This window comes from Euprymna scolopes, chromosome 18 (assembly GCF_053919585.1).
Source record: "Euprymna scolopes isolate OS-2025 chromosome 18, ASM5391958v1, whole genome shotgun sequence".
In the NCBI taxonomy this organism is placed as follows: domain Eukaryota; kingdom Metazoa; phylum Mollusca; class Cephalopoda; order Sepiida; family Sepiolidae; genus Euprymna; species Euprymna scolopes.
The window spans coordinates 11,416,878-11,429,338 of record NC_136499.1 but is presented as its reverse complement, the minus strand read 5'-3'; the positions used below and the strand labels follow the sequence as shown (position 1 = coordinate 11,429,338).

Below are 12,461 nucleotides of genomic sequence, written 5' to 3'. Positions count from 1 at the left end.
TTTTCATGGCATTTTATACATAATTTCCTAAAAAGGTAGAATCACATTTTGGAGGGGTGGTCAGAAGGAGTTGAGTGGGGTTAAACAGAAGGTGTTAATCTACAATAATACCAAAGAAATATTGCAATATATTCATTTTTAAATGGTCTTATGTTTAGATTTAAGTTTTTTGTACATAAGCACATTACAATTCAACTTTGAGTTCTCCAACTTCTTTTCTGTTTATGGATACATGGCATTTTTAAGGAATTGCTGCATATTTATGCACATTTACTGCAGATTATTTGGAAACCATAAACTTTGGGAGATTTTCAGTTGCATATTCTGATTCCTTGTACAAAAATACACTTATATGGTAAATTTCATTTCTTAGTCTTGTGTTTTAACAAAGATATGACATTTTTACTGAAAAAGTAGTGTAAAAAATGTGACGAAACGCATATGGTCTTAAAGAGGGAAAAATATCCAAACGTGTGAGGCACAAAAATAGCCATAACTTCCTTAATTTTAATCAGATTTTAAAAATTTAAAAAGATTATTTCTTAGCTCATCAAGCTCTTTCTATGCATACCAATATTGAAATATTTCAAGCTATTTCAATTTTTTCATGTGTATTGCTACTGAAACGTTGTGAAAATAAAATCAAGATGAGAATAAAAGTTCAAAGAATCAAAATGTATCGAATTCAACTTCAATCGCCACCAACGCTCACAACAGTAACACAATAACCTCATGACTGTAAACGACACTGTCCCCTCCTCTCACTCAAGCTTGCTTTTTATGCAGTTTTTAACCCTGTCTCATTTGCATGTGTGCCCTCTGTTTTCTTGTGATCTCATGAGACCACAGTTTATAAAACACCAGGCGCCATCTTTTTTTCTCTTTTCCCACCCAACACTTCCCTGCGGCAAGTCAACCCCCCCCTCCGTCACCCCACCGCTTGCACGCACATCCACACAATGCACAAATACGCAGACGCTTGCTACTCTGGTGAGTATTACACAAAATAATATAAAAATGGATTTGTAATTTTTGTAGAAATTGAAAAAAAATGAAGAATTAAAGAAAAAAAAAAATGAGAACATGTAGCATAATCATCAATCACATCTGTACATATAAACAGCTTGACTTTTGTTATGGACTTTTTATTGCTACCACTTAGTCTTTAATGGATAAATATTAATTGTTATTTCATTATTATAGTTCTAAATTTTTTTATTTTTTTGATGAGGATGATTATTCGTATTATTTGGATTCTTTGGACTACTATTCTCATCTTGAGTGTTCTTTTCACAAATCCCATCATAAAGCATGTAGTTTCTACAACAGCACCGTCATATTGTCAATTGTGATGAGTCCTAAGTAATTGGCAATCGCAGTGAGAATTGAACCTTCAAACACCAAAAGAGTGCCACTTACAACTGAATTTTGCCTAGTATGACAGCTGTTCAAAAATTAAAACTATTTTATTTTTTTTAACTAAAAAAGTTAAAGAGTTATGAAGACAGGAGTAGTACCATTTAAACGAGCAACCTTTTGTGCTCCAGAATTTATTTTTCTACATAGTCGCCACCACATAAATACACATACTTATATACACAAATATTTAGTCACATACTATTAACTGTACATACCCAGCTTTGCCAAATAAAAATATATTGCCATGCGGAAGGTTTAGTCACATACTATTAAAGATACACCAAATATTCTAATTTGTTACGATTTTCCTCAAAGTTGACCGTAGTTTGGATTTTTGGAAGCATAAAACAGTCATCTTTATCTATGAAATTCAAACAAAGGAATAAAATTTCATATCTAAAAAGCAAATGACTCCCTAGGTTAAATGAAAACTTACTTCCGTTTTTAAATGCAGCTGATGTTGGATAAACTAATAATTAAAATTAAATTAAATTAAAAATGAATTAAATAAATAAATTTTCTATAATATTTCTAAATAGAATGCTTAAAACAATTCTATTATTAATTTCCATAAAAAATTTAGAGCTAATTATAAAAACAGATTTTCTTTAATGTAATATGCAAATGAAACAACCTCTTGAATTTTGATTCCTTCTTAATAAATAGTATATATAGAAATCATGCATGAATAAAACTATATAAGTCTGTTTCCAATATTAAAATCTATTTGTCAACCAGTGTACCTTTTGTATATAATAAATTGTGAACAAACAGACATACAACTATTATAATAAGAAAGTGGCGCACCTCAATATCTGTATCACGGACCGGCTCCAAGGGTTCAAATGCCTTCTTAGCACTTAGAGACTCCAGACGTTGAGAAACTTTGGAGACATCATAGCCTTGTGTACCCAGCAGCAGTGATCTAACAAATATTGTAAAGAAGAAAAAAAAAACATACAAAGATTAAATATGGAGCACTGTTAGAGGATTAAATTAAAAAAAAAAAAAAAAAAAAAAAATGGACAATTGAGATTTTGGTTCAGATTTTCTTAAACAGCAATATTTATAAAAATAAACTCAGTTCGCATCAGTGTGCCATATTGGTAAAAAAAAATAAATAAATTAAAAAAAAAAAAAAATGGACAATTGAGATTTTGGTTCAGATTTTCTTAAACAGCAATATTCATAAAAATAAACTCAGTTTGCATCAGTGTGCCATATTGGTAAAATAAATTTAAAAAAAAAAAAAAAAAAAAAATGAACACTGCCACGATTTATCAATTTTACTAATGTCACGTAAAGTTATAACCTCATCCTCCATCTTCTTTATGGGCAACACATTATACTCTGTAATGTTTCCCACATGGTTATGCATGACATTGCTTCTTATGGTCATGCATCACAAAGTCATTATATCCACTGAGGATGCCACGTTATATTAAACTAAACAAGCCACACGTGCGTGGTCCCCCTCTTGTGCTGCATGTGAGATGACGCCACAAAAAATAGTGAAGAAATGATGAATGTGAGAAGTGTGAAGGGTCAACGTTGCCTTCACATTTTCGACAAGTTTCAGAAAAATCTAATGGATGGGGCAAAAGTTATGGGGTAAAAAGCGTCATTTTTTACAATTTTGGGGCATTTGTGACTCCTTTTGAGCTGGGAATGCCAAATCCCAGTGAAAATGGACAAATGATGCAGTTTCACGCCTTAAGACATGTATATTTGAATTCAGCATCATGGAAAACAACTACATAGACATACAATCAAGTTTTTGAGCAATATGAAAAGAGATCAAAAAAAAAACATGTTTTTTTTAGCCCTAAAAGTCCCAGAGGGATGCAAACCAGAATTTTGCCAGGTTCACCCATACTGAATTTATATTAAGAACAATGGCCTCTACATTTTGGCCAAGTTTCAGAAAAATCTAATGGATGGCTCAAATGCTATGGGGCAAAAAGTGTCATTTTTTTGGCTATTTTGGGGCATTTTTGACCTCTTTTGAGGGCCTGGGGATGCCGAATTCCAGTGTAAATGGATAACAGTGCAGTTTCAAGCCTTAACATATGTATATTTGAGTTGACCACTGTTAAAAACCACTATATAGTCAGATATATCAAGTTTTTGTTGAGAAATATGAAAAAAGAGCCACAAGAAGAGGAGTTTTTAGTACAAAGTCCCCGGGGACGTGAACCAGAATTTTACCAGGGTCACCCATACTGGATTTATATTGAGAACAATGGGCTCCACATTTTGGCCAAGTTTTAAAAAAAATCTAATGGATGGATCAAAAGTTAGGGGCAAAAAGTGTCATTTTTGGCCATTTTGGGGCATTTTTTACCTTTTTTGAGCCCCTGGGGGCACAACAGGAATTTTTGCAAAAAAATTTTTTTTACTGTGCACATCTATTTAATGAAATACAATTTGTGGCAAAATTTCAGGAAAAACTAATGAACGGTTATCTGGCAATAGTCTGGACTAATCGACGCACGGAAGCACAGACACAACTGAAAACATAGGTCCCTCTCCGATAACTCGGGAAACCAAAATTAGCACTTGTTTTCTCCGTTAGCATTTCGAGAGATATCTAAATTAGCACTTGTTTTCTCCATTTAGCATTTCGAGAGATATCTTCCTCCACAAGTTTGAAAAAAAAAAAATCAAACTAAAAAAATCCTTTTATTGCTATGTCGGCATTATTTTATTCATATACTCATTTATACACACTCTTTGCTGGAGCCCTGTTCAGGAAAGCAAAGCACAAGATGTACTTATGTTGTGTAGTGGAGTGCGTGTATATAAACAGCATCTATTTAACAGATGTCAATGTGATATATACAGTGTGTCGTCTAGTGGTTAGATTGTATGAGAGTGTATATACGTGTGGCAGTCATCTATATGACGTGCATATATGTGTTCATCTATGACCGTCTAGCATTAGGATCGTCTACCCAGAGTTTGTTGAGTGTGCATGTACATTTAAATACAGTTCATGAAGGGACAAAAATATACATAAATACATTTACAACACAAAGAACGAATAACACTTATTTGGGGTTTCAACATCTGGCCAATCAGGAACATATCTGATCCATCTTATTTGACGGAAATCTGCAATGGAAATTCTTCCCAAGAATCGATAGAGCCTCAGATTTTATTTTCAACAACTTTTTATTCCAGAGTGTTTTTTTCCCTTTTGGAAAGTTGCAACGCTGATTCTGACGTTCGCCATTTTTGATCCCCTTTATTTTTTACTTTTATTGAAAATGTTTTATTTTTTTTTAAACAAAAAACACATTTATTAAAGTTATAGTTTCAAGTACTAAAAAAAAACAAAAAAACATGAATTTAATTTTGCTTTTTTTTATGAAAATAAAGCATCGTAAATGTTAACAATTAAAATTGATAAATAATATTCCAAAAACTTTTAAAGTTGAATTAATCGGACATGAAATTAGAAGTAATTTTTTGTTGTTTTTTTCCAACATTTGTTACTGTATTTTTTTTTTCAGACGTTAACTTTGTCTTTTATCTTTCAAATAAATTCAAAATTTACACATAAAATAAAATAATTATGATGTCTCTTAAGAAGCATAGGGGTCTATTTTTTGTTCACCTCTTTTGCACATACCTAGTAACTCAGTATAGTTGTTCAGTACAGTATTCGTGAATTCATTTTTGTTATTATTTAAATTGTTATTCATTTCTTAATTAATGAATTCATTTTGTTACTAAAAATAATCTTTTCTTAAACTGCTTCTGCAATTTCCGGTATTGTGTTTTTATAGCGACAGTCATTTTTATATGAAATTGTTTCATTATTCGATCAATTATTTTAGCATCCCAAATCATCTCTAGCAAAAAATATTAATTTTTATTATTATCATTTGACCCAATTTTTATTTAAACTAACCCTTTTTATAATAAAATTTTAACTATTTCCAAATTTATTAATTTGTAATAAGACTGTGTTGATATAGTAAAAAAAACTATTTAATTACAAGAACATATTATGTATGCTATATTACGTAATTAAAATTTAATTACAAGGCGAAAAAACTATTGTATATTTTTCAATAAGTCCTTTTCTTATATTTTATTTCAATAAATCGCTTCACAATAGAAATACTGAAGAACAATAAAAGTGAAGGAACTGATTTGCCTCGTCGCCATTACCAATAGCACCATGCCAGAAGTTAGGAAGTACGTTAGCTTACTATAACCCAAATGCATTAAACTAACACAACCAAAACATTACTGAAACATTTATTGAATACAAAAAAAAAAAAAAAAAATTTTTTTTGCAATGCTAATTATTTTCATACATTTCAGAATATTCCAAATCTAATTGTTTTTTTTTTTTGTTTTTTTTTTTACATAGGCATCACCACTTATCAAGGGCTTGAGGCCACTCGAGGATAAGGGTTACAGAGTGTACAGTAGAAATTGGACAATATAGTAATTTTTAATCATTACTAAATTAAAAAAAAAACTGTTTTATTGTAATTTAATAAGCGTTCTTTTCAATAAATGTTCCAGTAATTAAGGTTTCTTGTTGTGGCCTTGTATTTGCTTTGATTTATTAATTTTGTGATTATTGTTCTTTGTCCAGAGCAAAACACTTTAAATATAGGTATTTGTACAGTTTAATCAAAACATTAAAAAATGAAAATATCGAAAAAAAAAAGTTTAAATTGTATGTATCCGTTATGGAATGAAGTTCTCCGAAAAAAAATTTCACTTAATTTCATCAAGTATTTTTTTTTTTTTACAGTGAAAAAACAATTTATGATACCGAGCAAAAGGTTTGATTTTTAGGAAGAAAAGCTAGTATTAAAGATGGGGAGGGAGTGTTGGCACTTTAACTGAAGTTATCTCCCCATGGCATTTCTAAACTCCAAAAAAAGTTAAGAAAAAATCCAAGATGACTGTCTTCAACGCGCTCTCATAAAAACGTGTTTTTATGCTGTAAAAAAAAAAAAAAAAAATCTACTTGATCACATTAAGTGAAATTTGGTTTCGGAGATCTTCAGTTCAAAAAGGATACATACAATATAACCTTTTTTTTTTTTTTCGATATTTTCATTTTTTAATGTCTTGATTAAACTGTACAAGTGCCTAAATATGAAAGCAAAAAAATTGTTGTGAAAATCTGAACTGCAGAAGTACCCTATTTTTTTTTTTTATGTTTTTATGTGCCATGTTTCCATTTTGTGAAAACCAATCCAGTAGTTATTGTGAAATACTGATAAAATGACCGGAAAATTGGTAAAGGTACAGAATAGTTAACACATGGCACGCCCACTCACCTAATGTCAATAAAATTATTACAGGGTGGAACAATAAAATTGTCGCTCTAGAAAAGACAACATGATTCCATTTCCGTTTGATGAAAAATGTCTTCTTTTTTTTTTCTTGCAAACCATCTACTAGTTGGCCAGTTGTGTACAAATCCCAAGAGCAATCAAAAAGCCTTCTATCATGTCAATGTTCAATGAGCGAGATCAGAGATATGCCGCTGTACCACTCATGTTCTCTACCGATCCAATTTATGACAACAAGACCATTGCCAGCACCCTTAAAATGCATCGCTGGATTGCCACGAATAACAGGGACGTGCCCAGGGTGATGAACACAAAGTTTCCACCACGGTTATGGTCTGTGGTTTCAAGTGAAGGCCACATCATGCCACCTCACATCTTCGAAATCAGCTTGAATATCAACACCAAAGTATACCTGGACGTGCTGAGGAGTGCGGTGCAATTAGGTGGCCGCTGGCAGACTCTGGGTGTGGCAGCAGGACGTCCAAAGAGACCCAGGCTTGGCTTCAGGAGTGCTATGACTTTGTACCTTTCTCTCACTGCCCCCCCCTCCTCCCCTGACCTGAACCCGCTGGAATACTTCGTTTGGTCATATATCAAGAACATCACCAATATGATCTTCCACAACACCAAAGCCAGCCTGATTGCTGCCATTTGCCGAGTATTCGCCAAGCTCCTGCTGGCGTTTGTGGAAAAGGCATGCTTCCAGTTCCGGACCCGTATTGATGCGGTGATTGAGGCTGAAGGCAGCTACATTGAATAGATGTTAGCCCTACTACATAATGAAGTGACATGAATTGATTTTTCAATAAAAGTTTTCAAATAAAGCGGCAGTGTTGTTTTGTTTAAGGCAACAATTTTATTGATACACCCTGTAGATACAAACACAATAACATGGGGAAAAAGAAATTTGTTAACTATTCTGCACCTTCCTGGAATATTTTACTTTTTATTTCCTCACTGAAAATATAACGAAAACAAAAAAAAAGAAGGAAATCCTTACGCTTTCACTTTCATGGCATCTTTATTAACGGGCGTCACTTGAGAGAGCAACGTCTGACATTCTTCCAAAATCTGTCGCGGGTTCCGTTCTACTCGTGGCAGGTCCATGCCGATATCCAGCTCAGCTGCCATCTGCTCGGCCTGCTGCAGCAGGTCACCAAAACCAGCACCTTCCATATTCATGTTGGTCTCCCTTCGATTACGAACGATGCTACAAGAACAAACAAAAACATTACAAAATTAGAATTGGAAAATACATCAGTTAAAAATCATAGTTCATTTCTATTTTAGTCATGGAAATTACTTTAACCAAAAAAGATTTCTGCATTAATTTTAACCAAATTTTTTTAATTGTTTTTAATATACTATAATATTATTGCAAAAGTGTTGCTTTTTGTACTGGTCAGAAATGAACACCAAACTGATTTCAGTCCCAATGGAGCAAATTCCGGGTATTAATGGTGAATCCTGAATGAGTCCTGGAAATTGAACAATCAGTTTCTGATTCAATAGCCACACCCCATTTTTCCCCAACTTGATTTTTAATATATTTTTTTTTTGTTTTGGTGCTAATGCACTTATTGATCTGCGCTATTTTTTAAATCATAATTCCAAGTTTACGTAATTAAATTGTAATTAAAGTTACATAATTTTTAAATCGTAATTCCAACGTTACGTAATTAAAGTTTTATGATGTTTTTTTATTCAATTGTAAGGTTAAAGTACAGAATAGGTACAAAATACCGTCCACTCCCCATGTTAAGAATGGCTTTTTAAATAATAACATTATTTCAGCACGGATCAATAAGTGCATGAGTACCTTTATTTTTTGAGGGGCTGTTTTTTAACCTCTGACTCAGTGGTTCCCATTAGTGTGCCATGGAATGATTACCAGTGTGCCAGAAAGTTGTTATAGGTAGAAAAAAAAGTTATGTTTCAAACTAAATAAATGCTTTAAAATATGTTAAAACACCCGATAAGTAGAAGAGCGACTTATCTTGCTTTTGGTAACATTTATTTGTTATATATTATTTTCATTTGCTACCGCTTTTTCGTTTTGTTGTCTATAGTAAAACATGGCCCAAACCAATTTACAAAAATACAAAATAAAATAAATACAAAAAAAATAGAAAACAGCAATCTTTTTTTTTCTTCCTTTTTTTAGTTTTTACTGTTTTTTCAATCAAAACAAGGCACAGTGTAAGGGGCATAATTTGCAGGGATACTATGTAGGGAGTTGTGCAACAACAGGTTTGTTCGCATCACACTTGAAATTCTGCATGTTAGTACAGCCAGGGAAGCATAAACTTGGGAGGGAACTTAAAAGTTTAGCTGTTTGATGGAAAAATAAACTATTTGAGTAGAAAGCTATCCAGTATCTACGGATCTCAACAGTGCAGGCGTAGGACTTGGCTGGTTGTCAGATTAGTCGGGGTATTTACGTCAAGGGAGTATGGAGCACTTTCCATTAAAATACCATTTTACAATAGGCATAGGGATGCAACATTTCATCGATGAGACAGAGGTTGAAGTTTAGTTTACAGTGTGAAACTTATTAGGTTAGCAACTCTTTTTTGAACCGACTAAAAGTGAAAGACTAATAGCAAATGCACTAGCCCAAGATGTGGCAACAATACTCCATGCATGGCCGAATGGTGGCTTTGTAGAAGTACAGGATACTCTCAGGTGTAAGTATCTTTCTAGCACAGAAGAGAGAGCCCACTTCTTCGCAGCAGCCTTGGCAACGTCGTCAAAATATTTTTTCCAATTCATGTTACCTACGAATGTTAAGCTGAACAGCTTAAATAGAGTCCTTTTAGGTAGTGTATTAATAACCATGGCTATCAACGGTTAAGAAGGTTTCTTGTAATTATTAAAGGAAATTATGTTAGTATGGGCCGCACTGAATGTTACTATCCATTTATGTCCCCATTCCACTACATACTGTTCTTTCTATACGATTTCCGCCATTTCCTTAGATGTGTGTTCATTCATTGTCCCTTCATGTCTGTTATAGAGTAGCAGTGCCATTCCATCTCAGAGACAATTTTATCAGGAAGGTCAGTTATGAATATGAGGAATAATAAATAAAGGTCCATTGACGTACACTTGCATTTCTATCTGTTGTCTTGACATACGACTATCAAAGGCAACCTGAATTTTTGTCTTAAGAAAAATTTTATTAAGTATTTGTCTAGTAAGACCATATGATTTAACTTTCATGAGAAGACCATCGTGCCTTATCTCCCTTGCCTTATCTATTGTATGGCATATACATTCAGAGATTACAGTTAGGATATCTGTAGTAGAACAGGCTTGTCTAAATCCATATTGTACCTATTTACAATGCCTCCCCACGGGACAGAGTTAGACACCAGGGTCGTTTTTTTAACGTGGAGAAAAGGTACAAAAATAAAAATTGTCTCAGTCGTGAAGGATCTCTCCTCCACTGAAAGAGAGCAAGAAATGGAATGGCCACATCTGAAGAACAGATACTACACTTTGATCTTGTCACCCAGGCCACAGAAGGCCGGTATATGGTATTTATTTGCTCCCCCACCGAGCAAATTAGGCACAAGGCCGATTTTTAATGTGAGGAGTGAAGGGAGGGGGAAGGGGAAAAGGGGACCAGCTCCCGAGAGGTGGGATATGGGAGCTGGTTAAAGGTCAAGCATGTGGGGTTGCCCCCACATCTGGTCTTTGCTAGTTATAGCTAGTCATAGCTTGCAGCATCTGCCGGAACAGATGGTATTTATTTGCTCCCCCACTGAGCAAATTAGGCACAAGGCCGATTTTTAATGTGAGGAGTGAAGGGAGGGGGAAGGGAAAAAGGGGACCAGCTCCTGAGAGGTGGGAAATGGGAGCTGGTTAATGGTCAGGCATGTGGGGTTGCCCCCACATCTGGTCTTTGCTAGTCATAGCTTGCAGTATCTGCCGGAACAGATAATACACTTTGATCTTGTCACCCAGGCCACAGAGGGCCGGTATATTGTAAGTCAGAAATAAGTTTAGCATATATCAGGTGGTGGACTCCGTTCAGTCTCAAAAAACAAAGGATACTTCGTGTAGGGGCAGTTGCATATGTAATTGTGAGGCAAGAGTTGTACAATCACCAACCACACCTCTCCTGAATCAGAACTGTTCGAGTCCAGTGGCAAGGAGAATCCAGAACGACTGGAAACAATGCCAAGATAAGCGGAGAGCATATAAAATACCTAGAAGTCCCAAATGGTCAACCATTTTAGTACTAATTGACTTTTTTATATATGTCGTTTTAAGCAAAAATAACAGTAGTCATAAATTCTTCAACACTACAGGGTTCTTGGTAGATCAGAGTAGGGTCAGGAGTAATAAATTGAGAAATATTCCTAAATCGCGACCCTGTCAGGAGTCAAATAACTAAAGGGAAAAAACTCTTAGTAACATCACATTCACAAAAACTTTCTCGAATGCCCGCTCCAAAAAAAAAAAGCAATGCTTCTAAGTAACCTGTAACCAACATATGCAAATTACTTCCTCCGTGAAGGAGGAATAAAAATATGGCCTGGATAGTTACTTGGATTAACCAGTTAAAAAAGAAAACAACCCCACTCTGACCACATCACACCCAGACATGTAAGCCTTATTTTCTCATAGTACTTACTTGTCATGTCGAAAATAGTAATATAACAAAAAACTACAAAAATTCATATAGTAGTAAAATTATTTATAGTCAAAAGTAATTTTTACAGAAAATTGGAAGAAATGGTATTTTCCCAAGGTGTAAACACCTTGGAGACTGCGAATACAGCGGACATACTTATCCGTGTTTTCAACACTTTAATGGCGGACTTCTTTTTTTTTTTTTTAAGATTATAGTGATGGACTTTTTCCTTTTTTTTTACTAAAAACACAATAGCAATTATTTAATTAATTGGAATTCATTATTGAGATGAGTATTATTAATTCATTGCGGATGACATCAACTATGGAAGGCAGTAATTGTGGTATTATTTTACTTTAAGGCGCTTCTCATGTCCGTAGAAAACAAAATATTTTTTTTGTAGATTTTGGTGTGCTAAAAACGAATCTGAAAACCGTTTCCGTCGCAAAAAAATAGTTTTCATATGAAGAAATTACTTTTCGAAAAATGGGTGATCACTTTTCCATCTAAATTTAACTTAAAATGAGCACCCACTTTCTGTCCACCGCACAGGCCAGGTGCGCGCTTGCGCGTACAAAATGGCCACCAGTGATAACAAAGAATTACATGGTTTAATATTTGGAAAACTACTTTTTTTCATGTAATTTTAAATGTTCGCTAATACTACACTGTGACAAGGCAGTTTGGTACGTGAGTGAACATTTAACAGCCTTTGTTTATGCTCGCGCATAGCGTAAACGAAGGCTAGGCTGTGAAATGGTTCCAGAATTCAGGGGTTAATACTATCACGCGCTTGCACGTACAAAAATGGCCAGCCGTAATAACATAGAATTATATGGCTTCATATTTGGAAAACTACTTGTTTTTCGTCTAATTTTAAATTTTCGCCAATACTACTGTGACAACGCAGTTTGGTACGCGAGTGCACATTTAACAGCCTTTTTTATGCTTGCGCGTAGCATAAACGAGGGCTGGGCTGTGAAATGGAAAATAGTCCCAGAGCTAAGGGGTTAATACCATACAAACGGTAAATTTGCGACGGAAACGGTTACCATATTCTACCGAATTTTATA

The 12,461-nt window shown here is 34.2% G+C and overlaps 1 protein-coding gene across 1 annotated transcript in view; it reads right to left on the bottom strand.

The window, feature by feature from the left end:
* LOC145297495 (nuclear pore complex protein Nup93-like) overlaps positions 1-12,461 on the bottom strand; it is an 88,464-nt gene that overhangs the window by 73,655 nt on the left and 2,348 nt on the right. The window contains exons 2-3 of the mRNA XM_080143391.1: positions 7,747-7,956; positions 2,227-2,344 (exon numbers count right to left, since the gene is read on the bottom strand). Of these exons, the coding sequence (XP_079999517.1) occupies positions 2,227-2,344; positions 7,747-7,928 (300 nt within the window). The 5' untranslated portion in view covers positions 7,929-7,956. The remainder of the gene's footprint in view (positions 1-2,226; positions 2,345-7,746; positions 7,957-12,461) is intronic.